We start from the raw sequence: 21,281 nt of genomic DNA on the forward strand, positions 1-21,281 counted from the left end.
TGTGTTTTGTCTCCTAGGGATGAGCGTACTTTGGTGCGAAAAGTGCAAATCAATCCCAGAACAGCAAAGGACCTTGTGAAGACGCTGGAAGAAACAGGTACAAAAGTATCTATGTCCACAGTAAAACAAGTCATATATCGACATAACCTTGACAGGCCACTCAGCAAGGAAGAAGCCGCTGCTCCAAAACAGCCATAAAAAAGCCAGACTACGATTTGCAACTGCACATCGGGACAAAGATGGGACTTTTTGGAGAAATGTCCTCTGGTCTGATGAAACAAAAATATAGCTGTTTGGCTATAATGACCATTGTTATGTTTGGGGGGAAAAGGGGGAGGTTTGTAAGCCGAAGAACACCATCCCAACCGTGAAGCACGGGGGTGGCAGCATCATGTTGTGGGGGTGCTTTGCTGCAGGAGGGCCTGGTGCACTTCACAAAAAAGATGGCATCATGAGGAAGAAAAATGATGTGGATATATTGAAGCAACATCTCAAGACATCAGTCAGGAAGTTAAAGCTTGGTCGCAAATGGGTCTTCCAAATAACAATGACCCCAAGTATACTTCCAAAGTTGTGGCAAAATGGCTTAAGGACAACAAAGTCAAGGTATTGGAGTGGCCATCACAAAGCCCTGACCTCAATACTAAAGAACATGGGCAGAATTGAAAAAGTGTGTGCGAGCATGGAGGCCTACAAACCTGACTCAGTTACACCAGCTCTATCAGGGGGAATGGGCTAAAATTCACCCAACTTATTGTGGGAAGCTTGTGGAAGGCTACCTGAAACGTTTCACCCAAGTTAAACAATTTAAAGACAATGCTTCCAAATACTCATTGAGTGTATGTAAACTTCTGACCCACTGGGAATGTAGTGAAATAAATAAAAGCTAAAATAATTATCTCTACTATTATTCTGACATTTCACGTTCTTATAATAAAGTGGTGATCCTAACTGACCTAAAACAGGGAATTTTTACCAGGATTAAATGTCAGGAATTGTGAAAACTGATTTTAAATGTATTTGATTAAGGTGTATGTGAACTTCCAACTTCACCTGTACATATACAATGTACTAACTATAACTACAAGGATTGATTGCATGCTTACGCGAGCGGGCCTTCTGCACAACTTTCCTGTCGAGCGACCTTCCTGATGACTTCACCGACACTGGGGTCATTTGACACTGTGCAACAAAGTATGCAGAAACATTTGAGCATCGCCCGCTGAAATTCTGCCAGCATCCCAAACTGCAACATCTAAGAACATGTTTAACAGATCAAAAAGTAGGTGAAAAAACATTTTGTTATCTCCTCAAAACAGCCGCAACACAAACCCCAAATGCCAACGGTCTAATCTGAGGCATCACTGATGACATCCAATCTGAGGGCATAACAGGCAGACCGCCTGAGGCAATGGAAAGATAATGGGGCAGAAAGTATGAGAGCGTGGTAATGGGGGTTAGGTGACAACGAGGCCGATTATGAAGCAGGCAACTGGCAGAGACCAAAAGTGAGTCAGCGGCGCTCACAGTGACCAAAAGTTTAAAGCAGGTTTGCGAAATGTCACCACAGACAGAACAGAGTTGACTGAAGTCTCAAATGCTTCTTACTCACTGCTAATGGCTAGGACATTTGATGGTGTTGTTGTGGTAGTGGTCAAGGAAAAAGCATAACTAAGACTTTCCAAATGTGTTTCTATTAGCAGTAGATGGATTGGGAAAGAGAGAAGGGATGATGACGGCTGTGAAAGGAGGTGTGACTTTAAGTGCCTTGTACCCACAGGGGATAAAGACAGCTTGATATAAGTGATTGTAAAACTAGAAGTAAAGTGAGTAATTGAGTGAAGGCTACTTGAGCTGAATGATGGTGCTTTCACATCAACATGAACCTATTGGGCTTATTCATTCCTTATCAACAACAGTCATAAGGAATGTGTAATGAATACTCAGGGAGAAAAAGGTATAGATTCACGTGTTTATTTCTCCTTCGCAGAAGGCAGGAATCGTGGTCACAGGCAGGCAAAGGTCATACACAGGTAGGCAAACAGGCAGATGAATCAAAATTAGGACTTAAGGCTTTAACTGGTTCTCACAAACAAGCTGGGAAAAGTCTTAGTAGAGTCAAAACGAACAATACCTCACAAAAGGCACAAACAGAATGAACTGAACTAAATAAGGAGCTGATGAGACCAGGTGAGTAACTAACACAGATGAAATCAATGAACAAAAATGAAAGACAGGGCTACGTTCAAGAACACAACGAAACAGAACACAAGGTTGACTAAGAAAATATATACAGAACATTACAGAATGGCTAGAATAGAGATGTACGATGCAGCCTATCATAGGTGATGGAACCGTCCCCAGAAATGGCCATGGTCATTTTCTACAGAAATAAATTCAGTCCACCATAATATGCAAAGTATCCTAAGATGGCGGAACTTCATTACATCACATTTGAACCCCTGCTCATACCACCTATCGCCAGTGAAACGGTAGGGTGTGTAGCCATTAGGGGGGATAGGGAGTGTGGGGGTGAGGGAGGGGAGGGTGTGTGGGAGTTAGGGAGGTTTGGGTGTGTTGGGTTTAGGAGGGTAGGGTGTGTGGGGGTGAGGGAGGGGAGGGTGTGTGGGAGTTAGGCAGGTTTGGGTGTGTTGGGTTTAGGAGGGTAGGGTGTGTGGGGGTGAGGGAGGGGAGGGTGTGTCAGGTTAGGGAGGGTTGGTAGTGCGTGGGGGTTAGGGAGGGTTGGGGGTGTGTGGGGGTTGGGGAGGGTTGGGTGTGTTGGGCTAGGGAGGTTTGGCGGTATGTGGGGGTTAGGGAGGGTTGGGTGTGTCGGGTTAGGGAAGGATGGGGGTGTGTGGGGGTTAGGGAGGGTTGGTGTGTTGGGTTAGGGAGGGTTGGGTGTGTGGGGGTTAGGGAAGGTTGGGGTGTGTTGGGATAGGGAGGGTTGGGTGTGTCGGGTTAGGGAAGGATGGGGGTGTGTGGGGGTTAGGGAGGGTTGGTGTGTTGGGTTAGGGAGGGTTGGGTGTGTGGGGGTTAGGGAAGGTTGGGGTGTGTTGGGATAGGGAGGGTAGGGTGTGTGGGGGTTAGGGAGGGTTGGGTGTGTTGGGTTAGGGAGGGTTGGTGTGTCGGGTTAGGGAGGAGGAAAGATGTTAAGTACCCTGGCCTCTACTCACAGAGGGGCTGCTGTTCACCTCAACAACAGCATCTGCATAGTATAGTGAAACTTTAGCATTACAGTAATAAAACGATCCCCTGGGTCCTTTACTAGACGGTAAGTGACACAGTGGGGACTTTAAGCATTCCATAGGACGCTAGCTGTGCTAAAACAGCACGAGAGGAAATCAATAATCAGGAAGTGACTCCATCTTGGCATGGCACATAAATGCATTGAGGACAGTGGGGCAACTAGGTAGGTGACATCTCCATATATTGTATATTTGTATAAAATAAAAGGAATAATACAAATAAAATTGGATTTAATTTTATTGATGTGAAGATTGAATGTGCGTTGATTAAACATCACTTTATTTCCCCCGAGATGCACTCTCTCTCACACCCATTAAAGAGAACATATAGAAAAAGGGACACCAGCATGTGTTTTAGATCCTCCACAACCCCCCTATCCTCTTTTCACCTCTGTCCGCCTCTGTGCACACAGACTTTTGCTCAATGTCCCCTATCAAAGACAGATGGAGGCTGGGGCCGATCGAAGGCCCATTCATTCCACGGATGGGATAGACGGAAGAGGAGGGAGGGAAGAGTGATGATGGAGTTTTGGGCTTTTTGACAGTCCAGAATTAAGACCATGAAAACGGGGCAACATTGATCTGCCTCACGGCTCACTTAGCTTGTCAGTCAAATGCTGGCGTTTTCGGGCCCTGGCTCCAACAGGCTTATCTATCGTCTACTTATTCGCTGTCTCCACTCTTCCTCACTCATTCCCCTCGAACACCCCACCAGCCCCCTCTCCTCCCTCCACATCCCTACCCCTAACCCCCTAGGTCCTGGCAGCCACATCCAGACTAGACATCCCCCCACCTCACTCCCCTCAGCCCCAGGTTAATGACAGGCTCTGATGGTAGCAATTACAGACCTTTCCATCTCGCACCTCTCTATTTCCTCTCTCTCTCGATCCCTGTCGCTCTCCCTTCTGTCTGTTTTGTCGTGCCTGACTAACTGTCTCTCTACCTCAGTCTCGCAGGCTCTCTGTCTCCTCTCCAATGTCTCAGCCCCTCACTGCCACTCTCTACATTCCCCTGAATCACTCTAATTCTGTACCGTCTGTGTATTCTTCTTTTGCTTTTTCTTTCTCGTCATTCCACTCATGCCTCGTCCTTGGAAACACTCACGGAGAGCATCACAAGGCATTCCCCCTCTCATCTGCATCACTCTGGCCGTGGAATTGCCCATTTCAAAGTGTAAAACCGTTCCCATCGTGTTTAAAGCCAAGTGTCCAGTTCCCGTAGAGCCTTGCATCATCTGATTTATATAAAAACATTCAAACTAAAGTGTTTCCTAAAAGCCTATTTTATAAAGGGACTGGATTAACACTAAGGGGGAAAACAGGAACGGAGGTTCATTCATCAAACACGTAACATAATTGTTTAAAGCCATATTAGTGAAAGAATTAAAGGAAAATCCTCTCAACAACTCAATAGTCCATACAAACAACCCGGAGGCAAGATGCTATAATGAACATTCAGAACAATCACCAGCATTGGCTGTAACCACATGTGTAAGAGTCCACCTTAGATGTAAGAATTTAGTTCATTTTATTGAGGTAATTTCAGTTTTTTTTAAACAACGGACTAAAAGCAATGCTGAGCAAACATAAAGAATTACAAGTCCAGAACAGACACAACACCTGTTAGCTCTTCTTTGTGTCTCTTTTTTGGCACCGCTTTCATCAAACCTGAAACCGCCCTTCATGCGCGTTCCACTCCCCTAAATGATTGTCAAGTTCACCTGGAAAATGAGAGCCATCTTGTTATTTTTGGCAGGGACTGTCAGTAACCCCTCCCGTTTATACACTCGCACAAATAAACCCCTCGAAAGCACCCCAGCCGGCACACCGCCAATCATCTGCCATAATCATGGGTAAACGAATGACCTCACAGAGGTGGGTCCATCTACCCGCCTCTACCTCACGCAGTCTACAATTCTGTGGAAACTACAGGAGACAAGCTAGAGACACCGGTAGCATCGGGGTCAAGCCCCTGTCCGTCATAAGTGTAACCATGGAGACGACAGCACCAGCAATCATAGGCGACATGTTGGATTGATTGATCTCTGATGGACGTAACTCGGCCCCCTTTTGGGCTAGTCGTCTTTTCAGCTATAGATGTGTGGTGGAAAATATGTCATGGAGGTCCTAGAAACCTCATCTAGCAGGGATTCACAACAAATATTATATAGATATTTGGAAGGAATAAAAAGACACTATAATAGTTACAAAACTGGTGATAATACTTTAAAAGATATACAGTACCAGTCAATAGTTTGGACACACCTACTCATTCCAGTTTTTTTTTTTTTTTTACCCAATAGGGCTATCTTCTGTATACCACCCCTACCTTGTCACAACACAACTGATTGGCTCAAACGCATTAAGAAAGAAAGAAATTCCACAAATTAACTTTTAACAAGGCACATCTGTTAATTGAAATGCATTCCATATGACTACCTCATAAAGCTGGTTGAGAGAATGCCAACCGTGTGCAAAGCTGTCATCAAGGCAAAGAGTGGCTACTTTGAAGAATCTCAAATATACAATATTTTTTGATTTGTTTAACACTTTTTTGGTTACTACATGATTCCATATGTGTTATTTCATAATTTTGATGTCTTCACTATTATTCTACAACGTAGAAAATAATACAACTAAAGAAAAACCCTGGAATGAGTAGGTATGTCCAAACGTTTGACTGGTATTTTATATCAAAACAATGTTAATCACATGACATACACTATATTTACAAAAGTATGTGGACACCCATTCAAATGAGTCGATTCGGCAATTTCAGCCACACCCATTGCTGACAGGTATAAACAAATTGAGCACTCAGCCATGCAATCTCCATAGACAAACATTGGCAATAGAATGGCCTTACTGAAGAGCTCAGTGACTTTCAATGTGGCACCGTCATAGGATGCCACTTTTCCAACAAGTCAGTTCGTCAAATTTCTGCCCTGCTAGACCTGCCCCCGGTCAACTGTAAGTTATTTTATTGTGAAGTGGAAACATCTAGGAGCAACAACTGCTCAAGTGGTAGGACACACAAGCTCACTGAACAGGACCGCCGAGTGCTGAAGCGCGCGGCACGTAAAAATTGTCTGTCCTCGGTTGCAACACTTCCTACCAAGTTCCAAACTGCCTCTGGAAGCAACGACTGCACAAGAACTTTGGGATGAATTGGAACACCGACTGCGAGCCAGGCCTTATCGTCCCACCTCACTAATGCTCTTGTGGCTGAATGGAAGCAAGTCCCCGCAGCAATGTTCCAACATCTAGTGGAAAGCTTTCCCAGAAGAGTGGATGGAGGCTGTTATAGCCGAAAAGGGGGGGAACAACTCCATATTAATGTCCATGGTTTTTGGAATGAGATGTTTAACGAGCAGCTGTCCACATACTTTTGATCATGTTGTGTAAGACAAATCTTGTTTAACAGCCACCTAAACTGTAACTAATTATGCGGGGAAAAACCCAGCGACTTTGTTACTGACATCTTTGTTACTCAACAACTGTTTACTGAAGTGGCAATTAAAAGACCCATCACTGTTCTCAGAACAGTCCTGACGAGCAGCGGTAATGGCTGAGGGAGACTTTATGGACCGATTAATTGACGGACCTACCACGAGCAGTGCATGACTCACTGATCTGGACCAATCAAAGTGTTCTGGCTCCAGGGCTAATGCATTTTGATAGGCTCTTAATCTGCGAGTCACTGATCGCACACAGCGGGTCAACCTATTAAGCGGTTCACATGGCCGTTGCTCAAGCGTCACCGTTGAAACTGTGAAGCCAAGCATCTAGCTTGACAGAAAATGAATGCTTCGGGAAATTATGCCCCGCCCAACCCTGAGGACTCTGGTTTACACAATTCCATTTTTATACTAGAGCAAATTAAGGAAATTCAATTAATTAACTCAGAACAAAAATCTTCCTATGTTTGATTAAAAACAGCATTTTGAATCATGAATTGCAATTTAGGTCATTTTGTTGCCTTGATGGAACATTTTAATTAAATTCACCCCAATTGGGTTCCAAACTGTTTCCATGGGAGACCCAACAGCAGCCCAGCCCAGAATCACTTACAGTTCTCCAAGCCTCGTGTACAGGCTGTGGGTCACTGCAACCTCGTCCTTGGATGTTGTGTATACGGAAGAACACAAAAAGAGCACGGCCAGCATTCATTCAGCCAGCAGGGACAGCAAGGTTCCCAGAAGCCATTGCAGTGAGAGAACAAACAGTGACAATAGAAGAGCTGAGCTGAGGAGTAAGAAGATCCTTAGCGAAGGTGTATCCGACCAAGCGAAGCCCACAGACACACACACACACACACACACACACACACACACACACACACACACACACACACACACACACACACACACACACACACACACACACACACACACACACACACACACACACACACGCACATACATTAGAGCCCACTCCTACCCCCACAACCCCAACACAAGCTCCTATAAAACCCCTGTCATTTCGGTGGGGCCAAAACGCTGAGGCAGCAAGCCAGGGTCCTTTGCATACCCCTCACAGAGGCCAGTGGTGTGACACAGACACAGAGATCCAGAGGAAGCCGGGCTGAGCTGAATTATTCTCCTGCACACACATTGGAAACAAGGCAGTGCGACAGATAAATGTTAGGTGTGCGCTTTTGTAAAACATCAAAAAGGCTCCGTTTAATGTGTCTGTTGATTCTCTGTGATGTATTAGAGTTTGTTACCGCTTAATGTGTCTGTTGATTCTCTGTGATGTATTAGAGTTTGTCACCGCTTAATGTGTCTGTTGATTCTCTGTGATGTATTAGAGTTTGTTACCGCTTAATGTGTCTGTTGATTCTCTGTGATGTATTAGAGTTTGTCACCGCTTAATGTGTCTGTTGATTCTCTGTGATGTATTAGAGTTTGTTACCGCTTAATGTGTCTGTTGATTCTCTGTGATGTATTAGAGTTTGTTACCGCTTAATGTGTCTGTTGATTCTCTGTGATGTATTAGAGTTTGTTACCGCTTAATGTGTCTGTTGATTCTCTGTGATGTATTAGAGTTTGTCACCGCTTAATGTGTCTGTTGATTCTCTGTGATGTATTAGAGTTTGTTACCGCTTAATGTGTCTGTTGATTCTCTGTGATGTATTAGAGTTTGTTACCGCTTAATGTGTCTGTTGATTCTCTGTGATGTATTAGAGTTTGTCACCGCTTAATGTGTCTGTTGATTCTCTGTGATGTATTAGAGTTTGTTACCGCTTAATGTGTCTGTTGATTCTCTGTGATGTATTAGAGTTTGTTACCGCTTAATGTGTCTGTTGATTCTCTGTGATGTATTAGAGTTTGTCACCGCTTAATGTGTCTGTTGATTCTCTGTGATGTATTAGAGTTTGTTACCTGCTATTCATGTCAATCGAAATTCACAGCCTTGGAAGATGGACAACCCCAATTTTGTGCAAGGTTAAGCATCTGACAGGGCAATGTCAGAGGCTGCATACCCAGGATGCATTACAAGGCAAACAAAGACGTCAAAGGGGAACAACCTTTAACGCTTGAGGTGAACCCATCCGAGCATGCTCCCGTCAAAACCTAAGACACTAAGTGCATTTAGAAAGAGATGCTTCTGTATGGACAGGGGTGGACAAAGAAAGGACTTGCATCGAGCAAGAGTATCCCATCAGGCCCGAGGGTCTGTCGAGGAACCTCCCTTAAGTAGCAGCATGACTGGTGATTGAGTGCAAGTGTTTTCCTCCATGCCACCAAAACAAAATGCTGCCACTGCTGAAACTCCCCAAATATCCCTAGGCATTTACAGGCGTTTACAATGCTGTTGCTGATGTGCCGTTGTAGCATAATGTACAGCATTTTGTGAAGCAGTGCACATGGCTCGTATGGATTTATGCCCATTCAAAGTAGTTCATTTAACCCTGTTGCACGTTTTTCAGCCTTGTATTAATCTTTCAGTATGAACCTATTCAGGGTCCTCATACATACAGTATATACCATATATAAAACCCCCTCCCTACCTTTGTGTCACAGTCACACACACACACACACACACACACACACACACACACACACACACACACACACACACACACACACACACACACACACACACACACACACACACACACACACACTTACACACACAAACGAGCACCACTGAACACTATTCTTTTCAAGAGGATAGGCTTCACACTCGAGAGTGTATGTTCTCTATGTGAGAGATCACTTTGATAGATTATTGTGTCTATACTGCCCCCTGACACCAGATTAACGCTGTCTAGTTTAATGCAGCAGCCGTGCCATAAAACACACTGGGACAACCTTAGTGGAAGTAGGTGTGTGTGTGTGTGTGTGTGTGTGTGTGTGTGTGTGTGTGTGTGTGTGTGTGTGTGTGTGTGTGTGTGTGTGTGTGTGTGTGTGTGTGTGTGTGTGTGTGTAGAACTGCCTAGCTGAATTATTGGGTTCTGTCAACTGTTTTTTACTCAGACCTCAGCGAGGTAGACAAAGGCAGAGGAGGTAACTCCACAGGATGGCTGTGTGTGAAACCAAAACAAAAAGTGTCAGAAAGAGAGAGAGACAAGAAAGGAGAGAGAGATACGAGAAAGGAGAGAGAGAGACGAGAAAGGAGAGAGACGAGAGGAGAGAGGAGAGGGGAGAGAGAGAGAAGAGAAAGGAGAGAGAGAGAGATCCCAAACAAGCTCAATGGGTGACATGTCTGGTGAGTATGCAGGCCATGGAAGAGAGGAGAGAGAGGCGAGAGGAGAGAGAGAGAATAGAAAAGAGAGAGAGAATATTACGTAAAGAGAGCGAGAGAGAGGAGAGAGAGAGAGACGAGAAAGGAGAGAGAGCGAGAGAGAGACGAGAGAAGAGATGGATATAGACATATAGAGAAAAAGAAAGGTTGAAAGTGTCTACCCTGGAAGCAGCTTCCTTTTCAACCTTTTTCTGTAATTGCATGCAATTAAGGTGTGAAAAGTATTTTTTTTTAAAGCACTGGGAAATTGGCTATGTTCTTGCATCAGTCACAAGAGGCTGCAGAGGTACAGAAGAGGCACAAATGACCTCCGTAGCCTTTTGAAATATTCTACCCCAATACTTCTCACTAGTTAGATAATCACTAACTACTAGCCATGGTGGTAATACTGTAATATTGTCGTCTTGTAGAGGGCAATATAATACAATAGAATGACTCACCATTTAAAAAGCCTAATGACTCAATATGGCCTTATATCTACAGCCTGGGCTTTGTGTTTTTAAAAGACATTCGTCGAGTTACTGAAAAAAAATCACTTTGACTCCTCGGAGGGAGAAGATGCCTATTAGGCTACCAGATAGTGACTTTCTCTTATAAGTCACTTCTTTACGCAGTACCGTAGCTTGTTCGGGGAAACCATTTTGAGAGAGATGTTTTTTGACAGGTCTTGGGCTCTTGCTCTGGCTATGTTAGCGTGAAGGCTAAGATCGCTAAGGGAAGTTGAGCACAGCGCGAGCTCGCTCCGGCTGATTGAGCCAGTCTCCACGTTCTGCCTCCGGGGATGAAGTCACACTCTCAGCTGCTCACTCCACAGGGGTCCTTGGGTGCACATGGAACAGTGGAGCAGCACTCTGCATAGGGATGCCCACAGAATGCCTGACCAGAAAAGGGTGAGATTATGTGGAGAGATACGGATACACATGTACACAGATACATGCATATGCATGAGAAAAGTTAATTACGTACAGTATGGAAATCTTCACAGAAATGTACAGAAAATAATATGTTACCAAAGGATTTACGCTAGAATATCTTAAGTCTTTCCTTTCATTTGACTTCTCTTGACCTAACCATCATCAGCCTACATAGGATTAAGGATATAAAAGCAAAATGCAACAAATTCAAAGATTTTTCAAAGAGTTAGAGTTCATATATAATGAAATCAGTCAATTTAAATCAATTAATTCGCCCCTAGTCTATGGATTTTAATATATGATTTTCACATGACTAGGAATACAGATGTGCATCTGTTGGTCACAGATACTGTACCTTAAAAAAAAGGTAGGGGCGTGGATCAGAAAACCAGTCAGTATCTGATGTGACCATTTGCCTCATGCAGCGCAACACATTTCCTTCACATAGAGATGATCAGGCTGTTGATTGTGGCTTGTGGAATGTCGTCCCACTCCTCTTCAATGTCTGTGCGAAGTTGCTGGATTGTGTCGGGAACTGGAACACGCTGTCGTACACGTCGATCCAGAGCATCCCAAACAAGCTCAGTGGGTGACATGTCTGGTGAGTATGCAAGCCATGGAAGAACTGGGACATTTTCAGCATCCAGGAATTGGGTACAGATACTTACGACATGGGGCCGTGCATTATCGTGCTGAACAATTTAGAAAGGCCTTTTATTGTCCCCAGCACAAGGTGCACCTGTGTAATGATCATGGAGTTTAACCAGCTTCTTGATATGCCACACCTGTCAGGTGGATGGATTATCTTGGCAAAGGAGAAATGGTCTCTAACAGGGAGGTAAACAAACGTGTGCACACATTTTGAGAGATATAAGCTTTTTGTCCGTATAGGAACATTTTTGTGATCTTTCATTTCAGCTCATGAAACTTGGGACCAACACTTTACATTCTGCATTTATATTTTTTATCAGTGTACATTATTACACCAGAGTAAGCTTGTAGTAAGGAAGCAATTCTGTCTAGATCTTTGTTTTTCCAATGATGAATAGTCCATTACTGGCTGAACCTGAAACCAGACCAGAAAGTCAAAGCCACACACCACTGAATCCACACCTAAACTACAGCAGAGGTAACTGAAGAAAGGAAGGACAGACGACAGCGACTCCTGTGGCACTGCGAGTCAAAACAGAGAGAAGATTACAGATAGAGAGAGAGGAAGGGATGGAGAGAGAGACAGATAGGGGTATAGAGAGGGAGTGGGTGTTGAGAGAGAGACAGATGGAGAGAGAGAAAGGGATGGAGAGAGAGACAGATAGGGGTATAGAGAAGGAGTGGGTGTTGAGAGAGAGACAGATAGACAGAGAGGAAGGGATGGAGAGAGAGACAGATAGGGGTATAGAGAAGGAGTGGGTGTTGAGAGAGAGACAGATAGACAGAGAGAAAGGGATGGAGAGAGAGACAGATAGGGGTATAGAGAAGGAGTGGGTGTTGAGAGAGAGACAGATAGACAGAGAGGAAGGGATGGAGAGGGAGACAGATAGGGGTATAGAGAAGGAGTGGGTGTTGAGAGAGAGACAGATAGAGAGAGAGGAAGGGATGGAGAGAGAGACAGATAGGGGTATAGAGAGGGAGTGGGTGTTGAGAGAGAGACAGATAGAGAGAGAGGAAGGGATGGAGAGAGAGACAGATAGGGGTATAGAGAAGGAGTGGGTGTTGAGAGAGAGACAGATAGACAGAGAGGAAGGGATGGAGAGAGAGACAGATAGGGGTATAGAGAGGGAGTGGGTGTTGAGAGAGAGACAGATAGACAGAGAGGAAGGGATGGAGAGAGAGACAGATAGGGGTATAGAGAGGGAGTGGGTGTTGAGAGAGAGACAGATAGAGAGAGAGGAAGGGATGGAGAGAGAGACAGATAGGGGTATAGAGAGGGAGTGGGTGTTGAGAGAGAGACATATAGACAGAGAGGAAGGGATGGAGAGAGAGACAGATAGGGGTATAGAGAAGGAGTGGGTGTTGAGAGAGAGACAGATAGAGAGAGAGGAAGGGATGGAGAGAGAGACAGATAGGGGTATAGAGAGGGAGTGGGTGTTGAGAGAGAGACAGATAGAGAGAGAGGAAGGGATGGAGAGAGAGACAGATAGGGGTATAGAGAGGGAGTGGGTGTTGAGAGAGAGACAGATAGACAGAGAGGAAGGGATGGAGAGAGAGACAGATAGGGGTATAGAGAAGGAGTGGGTGTTGAGAGAGAGACAGATAGACAGAGAGGAAGGGATGGAGAGAGAGACAGATAGGGGTATAGAGAAGGAGTGGGTGTTGAGAGAGAGACAGATAGACAGAGAGAAAGGGATGGAGAGAGAGACAGATAGGGGTATAGAGAAGGAGTGGGTGTTGAGAGAAAGAGCCAGGAGTGATGGCGAGAAATCAGGAGAGGAATGTGTATAGTGACTTAGCGTTGGTGTGATGTCCTGTGTTGGTAATTGAAGTAACAGGGATGAACTATGAAAATTGACGTCCAAGTCTGACACAAATGCAAAAGAGATTTCTCTTAGTCACCGTAGCTTTGTTTGTAACTAATCCTGGGACTAAAGGTTCAAGCAAAGTACAGGCCCTGGTACAGCTCATGGCACCATTAGTATGGTCCAAACATTGTAAAGGTTTTGTAAAAATCAGATTAAATTAATAGTACACCAGAGGGCATCTGGTATCCCATTTATTCCAATGAGGATCATCTCTGACAATAGCCTCCAATTTATAGTGAATTTGGGGGTAGCCCCAACAGGGACTGGAACCCGGGTCCCATTACTGTCAACCCAACACCTTAGCGACTACGCCAAGAGATACAAACCTTTCGACCAGATAGTTAAGGTTGCTACAGTGTTGGAAAAAAGGCATGTGACAACTTCCTCTTACACCCACATCAGCTTAACACTTCACTCATCATCAATGTATGTTCCGACAGAGCAAACATTGCGATGAGTCTCACTAATGTATTGACAAGACTCCCCCAGTAGATCCCATCCCACCACCCTAGGGGTGGGAGCCTCAGTATACCCAATGGATGAACCAAGGGCCAGGCTGATTCCCTATAATCAAATCAAATCAAATATTTGTCACACGCTTCGTAAAACACTGGTGTAGACTTGGCACGGGGTACCAGTACTGAGTCGATGTGCAGGGGCACAAGGTAATTGAAGTAAGTATGCACATATAGGTGGGAATAAAGTTACTAGGCAACAGGATAGATAATAAACAGAGATGAGTCAATACAGATACTTAAATAGTTAACCAATAGCTACCTGGACTATTTAGCAGTATTATGGCTCAGGGGTAGAATCTGTTCAGGGTCCTGTTTGTTCCAGACTTAGTAAATTGGTACTGCTTGCCATATGGTAGCAGATAGAACAGTCTATGACTATTAACAATTTTAGGGGCCTTCCTCTGACATCGCCTGGTATAGAGGTCCTGGACGGCAGGGAGCTCGGCCCCAGTGATGTACTAGGCTGTACGCACTACCCTCTGTAGCGCCTTGTGTTCGGATGTCAAGCAGTTGCCATACCAAGCAGTGATGCAGTCAGTCAAAATACTCTCAATGATGCAGCTGTCGGAGTTTGAGGATCTGAGGGCCAATGCCAAATCTTTTCAGCCTCCTGAAGGGGAAGAATGCAACATGTAAAGAAGGCACAACAACGCTGTCGGGCCTTCTTTACATGTTGCATTTATATATAGAGTACCAGTCAAACATTTGGACACACCTACTCATTCAAGGGATTTTCTTCATTTTTACTATTTTCTACATTTTTAAGGTACAGTATCTGTGACAAACAGATGCACATCTGTATTCAAGACTGTTGGAAAAGCATTCCTCATGAAGCTGATTGAGAGAATGCCAAGAGTGTGCAAAGCTGTCATCAAGGCAAAGGGTGGCTACTTTGAAGAATCTCAAATATAAAATATGTTTTGATTTGTTTAACACTTTTTTTGGTTACTACACGATTCCATATGTGTTATTTCATAGTTTTGATGTCTTCACTATTATTCTACAATGTAGAATAAAGAAAAACCCTTGAATGAGTAGGTGTGTCCAAACTTCTGTATATACAGTGGCAAGAAAAAGTATGTGAACCCTTAGGAATTACCTGGATTTCTGCATGAATTGGTCATATAATGTAATCTAATCTTCATCTAAGTCAAAACAATAGACAAACACAGTCTGCTTAAACTAATAACACACAAACAATTATACGTTTTCATGTCTTTATTGAACACACCGTGTAAACATTCACAGTACAGGGTGTAAAAACTATGTGAACCCTTGAATTTAATAACTGGTTGACAGTCCTTTTGCAGCAATAACCTCAACCAAATGTTTTCTGCAGTTGCGGATCAGACCTGCACAACGGTCAGGAATTTTGGACCATTCCTCTTTATAAAACTGTTTCAGTTCAGCAATATTCTTGGGATGTCTGGTGTAAACCGCTCTCAAGGTCATGCCACAGCATCTCAATCGGGTTGAGGTCAGGGCTCTGACTGGGCCACTCCAGAAGGCGGATTTTCTTCTGTTCAAGTCATTCTGTTGTTGATTTTCTACTGTGTTTTGGGTCGTTGTCCTGTTGCATCACTCAACTTCTGTTGAGCTTCAATTGGTAGACAGATAGCCTTACATTCTCCTGCAAAATGTCTTGATTAACATGGGAATTCATTTTTCCGTCGATGATAGCAAGTTGTCCAGGCCCTGACGCAGCAAAGCAGCACAAACCATGATGTTCCCTCCACCATACCTTACAGTTGGGATGAGGTTTTGATGTTGGTGTGCTGTGCCTTTTCCCCACACATAGTGTTGTGTGTTCCTTCCAAACAACTCAACTTTAGTTTAATCTGTCCACTGAATATTTTGCCAGTAGCGCTGTGGAACATCCAGGTGCTCTGTTGCGAACAGACGTGCAGCAATGTTTTTTTGGACAGCAGTGGCTTCTTCCGTGGTGTCCTCCCATGAACACCATTCTGGTTTAGTGTTTTACGTATCGTAGACTCGTCAACAGAGATAATAGCATGTTCCAGAGAATTCTGTAAGTCTTTAGCTAACACTCTAGGATTCTTCTTAACCTCAGTGAGTATTCTGCGCTGTGCTCTTGCAGTCATCTTTACAGGACGGCCACTCCTAGGGAGAGTAGCAACAGTGCTGAACTTTCTCCATTTATTGACAATTTGTCTTACTGTGGACTGATGAACATCAAGGCTTTTAGAGATACTTTTGTAACTCTTTCCAGCTTCATGCAAATTAACAACTCTTAATCTTAGGTCTGAGATCTCTTTTGTTCGAGGCATGGTTCACACCAGGCAATGCTTCATGTGAATAGCAAACTCACATTTTGTGAGTGTTTTTTATATTGCAGGGCAGCTCTAACCAACATCTCCAATCTCGTCTCATTGATTGGACTCCAGGTTAGCTGACTACTGACTCCAATTATCTTTTGGAAAAGTCATTAGCCTAGGGGTTCACATACTTTTTCCAACCTACACTGTGAATGTTTAAATTATGTATTCAATATAGACAAGAAAAATACAATAATTTGTGTGTTATTAGTTTAAGCACACTGTGCTTGTCTATTGTTGTGACTTAGAGGAAGATCAGATCACATTTTTTGACCAATTTATGTAGAAATCCAGGTAATTCCAAACAGTTCACATACTTTTTATTGCAACTGTATATATAATTACTTTAAATAAATTTAGTCTCAATGTTTATTGAAAACATAAATATATTTGCACAATGAGCACTTGTTGTTTCTGTATGTTAGGTTGGATAAGGGAATAATGACAGACACCAATGTCAAGTTCAACAGCCTTGTTAAGCATTGTACAAATCCCTACACGTGGAGTCTGGGGAACAGTCCAGCTAGTCGATTACCTATCAACTAGACTCCGTAACATCATCCTTTTCAATAGAAAGTGCAAACATAACGGCAGTTCTTAACAGTCAAGTCATAACAATTGAAAAGCATGACATTTTCTTTTTACTTTAGTTGTCATCTTCCTTTTTTTTTAATTTTTTTTTATTAACAGACAACAAGTTAAGTCTCTTGCTTACAGAGTAAGCCTGTCCGGTGGCTTGCACAGCCGACCCACCCGTGAGTAAGTATTGGCTCTGACAGGTGTAGGATTAGGGCCACGAGCTGGAGAGTTTGGTGGGGTAGAAGCCTCACCTTCAGTTGGCTCATGTCTCAATTCTGCACCCCTTACCCTTAGGCCTGGACTGTGATCCAGCGCATCTAGGTGAGTGTATGGCATGTTCTGGTTTGTCTGCTCTGCTACGCGCAGATCCACCCGATTGCGACGATAGAGGGAGCCACCAACATCCACCAGGTAAGAACGTGGTGCAACTCTCTGTAGGCATGTGCCCAGCCTCCAAAGTCCTGTGTGGTCTCCCGGCAGCGGTTTCATCCTTATAGTTTCACCCACCTCCAACTCTGGTAGGTCTCGAGCAGTCCGGTCGTAGAAGCACTTAGCGAGCTGCTTTCTGTGACGCAGTTTGTCCGTGACGCCAACCATGACGCAGGGCTCAAGTAGCTTGTTAGCTACGGGGATAGTAGTCTTCAGACGTCTGGACAGAAGGCGTTGTGCTGGGCTGCTGTCCATGTTTTCGGTGGGTGTGTTCCTCCACTGTAAGATCGCTTTCCATGGGTCGTTGCTGTCGCGCAAGGCCCTGTTTAACAGGTTTTTTGCAATCTTGACAGCTGATTCTGCCTTGCCATTTGCTTTTGGGTGTCTTGGAGAGGAGGTCACGTGGTCAAACTCCCATTCTGAGGCGAAACGCTTGAACTGTGCAGTGAATTGTGGGCCATTGTCCGTGATTACCTTGTCAGGCTGACCTTGCCTTGCAAACTGCGCCTTGCAGCGCTTTATGACCGTCTCTGCAGACAAGTCAGGGAGCAGTTCAATTTCCCAAAAGTCAGAGTAATGATCAATGATGAGAAGATAGTCCTTTTGTCTGTGGCTGAATAAGTCCATGCTGATGATTTGCCAGGCCCTTGTGGGCAGTTCGTGTGACATCATGGTTTCCTTTTGCTGTTCATGAGCGTACTCGTTGCATGTGGTACAGTTGCTGACAAAGTCTTTAATTTCTGCTTGCATGTTTGGCCAGTATAATGTTTCACGAGCCTGGCGGTAGCATGCGTCACCTCCAACGTGACTGGAATGTATGCGGGTAAGCATCTCTGGACGTAGTGATTTGGGAATAATGACCTTCTGACCTCTGAACAAGACGCCATTTTGCACACTGATCTCATCTCGAAAGGTCCAGTATTCTCTCACTGTGAAAGGTGTCTCCTCTTTCAGATATGGCCAACCTGCGAGAGCCATGGACTTCAGTGACTGTAGGTGTTCGTCCTTGTCAGTATGTTGCCTGATCTGGGCTAGGCGGTGATCTGTGACGTTTAAGTAGTCTGCCTGATTGATCTGTTGAACATCTTGTTGTTCCTGCTGTAGCGAACAGATGGCCTGCCGCTGATAGGCAGTGCCTCGACCTGTACATTGTGCTGTTGCCCTGCTCAGTGTGTCGCTGATGTACATCTCTGGTCCTGGCTTGTAAATGACCTTCAGGCTGTAGTTTTGCAGAGTCAGGAGCATGCTTTGAAGCCTCTTGGGCGCATTGAGGAGAGGTTTACTGAATATGGAAATGAGTGGTTTGTGGTCAGTTTCAGCGGTGACCAGCTCTCGACCATATAAGTAGTGATGGAATCGCTGGCAGGAGAAGACGATGCTGAGGCACTCTTTCTCAATTTGTGCATAGTTTTGTTCGGTGGGGGTGAGCGCTCTCGAGGCAAACGCAACGGGCTGGCCTTCCTGCATAAGGCAGCATCCAAGTCCCCTTTGGCTAGAGTCGCTCTGGATTGTGACAGGCTTCGTGACGTCGTAGTAGCGCAACACTGGCATGGATGAAGCCAGAGATTTCATCTCCTGCACTGCGGCCTCGTGCTTGGGTAGCCAGTGCCACGGTGTGTCTTTGTCCAGCAACCGGCGCAGAGGCTCACAGACTGCTGATAGGTGTGGCATGAACTTTGCAAGATAGTTTGCAAAGCCGATGAGACGCTGTACTCCTTTTGCATCAGACGGGTTTGGCATGTCGAGGATCGCTTGGACCTTGTCTGGGTCCGGCTTCAGGCCTTTTGCCGAGAGAATGTGGCCATGGAAGTGGACGTCTTTCACCTTGAACTGCAGCTTCTTCAGGCCAAGACGAAGCTTAACTGATCGGCAGCGCTCCATCAGTGCCAGGAGCTTCACATCGTGGTCACGTTCTGCTTCTTCGTCTGTTTCACCACAGCCTACGATCAGGATATCATCGGCGATGGGTTCAATGCCCTTGAGCCCAGCCAGTAACTCGTGCTGCTTGCGTTGGTATACCTCAGGCGCCACTGAGACACCAAACGGGAGCTTGAGCCAACGTTTCCGACCCCAGGGGGTCCAGAAGGTAGTCATGAAGCTGCTTTCTTCGTCTAGCTTGCATTGAAGGAATGCATCTCGGGCATCCACCAAGGTGAAAATCCTGGCCTTGGGAAGCTTATAGAGGACATCCTCTAGTGTCGGCATGATGTAGTGGGATCGTTTCAGTGCTTGGTTCAGATGCTTTGGGTCGATGCAGACCCTCAGCTTCTCTGGTTTTTTCACTATGACCATATTGCTAATCCAGTCAGTTGGTTCAGTCACAGATGTCATGTGGCCATCGGCCTCATACTTGTCCAGCTGGGCCTTCACAGCCACTTTCATTGCAATGGGCACATTGCGAGGAGCACACTGGACTGGAGTGATGCTCTCATCCACTTCAAAGTGTACCTCCCCAGGCACTGATTCAACGGGCATGTTGAATACATCGTCATATCTGCTGAGTAGTTGTTCTTTGGACAGGGGTCCATGCTGGACATGATCCACAATGTGCAGGTCATTTGGTACAGTGAACTGCATCAGTCCCAGGCGTTCGCATGTGGAGCCTGAGAGGAGAGGATTTTGACTGGTTTTCACAATCTCAAACTCCAGCTTGTGTTTGCGTCCCCGAATAACACATTCGGTCTCAAAGGTGCCCATAGAGCTCATTAGTTCTCCTGAGTACAGCTTTAGTCTAGTATCGCTGGGCAATAGATGTCTGTCAGGTGCCAGATTGATTTTGTCTTTGTAGCTCATTACGTTGCATGTAGCACCCGAATCCAGTTGACATTGTTGTTGCTTGTTGTGTAATCGTAGTGTCACAAACCATTTCTTCCCTCTTGAGTGTACAGCCCCAATGGATTCATGCATGTAAATGTCCCTTTCACTGTTCAGTTAAATACTTATCTAATCAAGATATATTAGTGTTATATTTTTCATTATATTTTTTACAAATGTTAGAATTTGTCTTTGCGTAGATTGTTGACATAAAAATACAATTAAATCCATTTTAATCCCACTGTCACGTTCGTCGTATGAAGGAGACCAAGGCGCAGTGGGGTATGCGTACATTCTCTTTATTAAAAGAATGAACACCGAACAAACTAACAAAATAACAAACAAAACATGAAGCTTTACAATATAGTGCTGACAGGCAACTACACATAGTCAAGATCCCACAACACAAATGAGGAAAATGGCTACCTAAATATGATCCCCAATCAGAGACAACGATAAACAGCTGTCTCTGATTGGGAACCATATCAGGCCAACAGAAACATACAAAACCCCTAGACATACAACACCCCTAGACATACAAAACCCTAAACATGCAAAAACCACCACGAGCCACCTACGATTCCCCACGTCAGCTTCTTGTCATTGTTGCTAGCTATCTGACCGCTCAGAATCATAACAACGCACGCCTTCTAGCCACATCGATGCTCACAGATTATTTTTGTGAGGTTGTCAGCCAACCCCTCTGTACCACAATGCTTGTTGTTGTGTTGGTGAATTAAGCAGAAATTAATGGGCTTGACTTCTGTGTCGGAGACCTACTATGGACACTACTTTTACACTAAGGTTTGGAGAGATGTAATGAAACCTTGTTAGTTCTATTGAGAATGTCTGTGTCCCTTCTAACCTTTGATTATAGGAGCTTGCTGTCCAGACAGCAGTCTGAAGCGCACACTAATGTGCACGCAAACACATTCCTACACAAAGGCACTGTCATGACGTGGCCCTTTCTGGATGTAGATCATAGCTTTCCCCCACTCTCTCCACTCTCACTCTCACTCCTAACCCAGGTTTATTACCCCCGGTTGTAAATATTGGGTAGCAAATACCATGCAGTATTGAGGGAGATAGTCTCCCAGAACAGAGACTTGGCCAAACGCCTAATCTTTTGAGAGTGTGGGAATAGTCCGTGGACACTTAAGGGACAGTTATGACGAGTG

General features: G+C 44.7%; 1 protein-coding gene across 1 annotated transcript in view; it reads right to left on the bottom strand.

The window, feature by feature from the left end:
- Window positions 1–19,986, bottom strand: part of LOC120024256 (kinesin-like protein KIF26A) — a 141,757-nt gene extending 121,771 nt beyond the window's left edge. The window contains exons 1-3 of the mRNA XM_038968450.1: window positions 18,939–19,986; window positions 18,159–18,254; window positions 17,368–17,819 (exon numbers count right to left, since the gene is read on the bottom strand). Of these exons, the coding sequence (XP_038824378.1) occupies window positions 17,368–17,819; window positions 18,159–18,254; window positions 18,939–19,986 (1,596 nt within the window). The remainder of the gene's footprint in view (window positions 1–17,367; window positions 17,820–18,158; window positions 18,255–18,938) is intronic.
- Window positions 19,987–21,281: the final 1,295 nt, after the last annotated feature.

This window comes from Salvelinus namaycush, chromosome 29 (assembly GCF_016432855.1).
Source record: "Salvelinus namaycush isolate Seneca chromosome 29, SaNama_1.0, whole genome shotgun sequence".
In the NCBI taxonomy this organism is placed as follows: domain Eukaryota; kingdom Metazoa; phylum Chordata; class Actinopteri; order Salmoniformes; family Salmonidae; genus Salvelinus; species Salvelinus namaycush.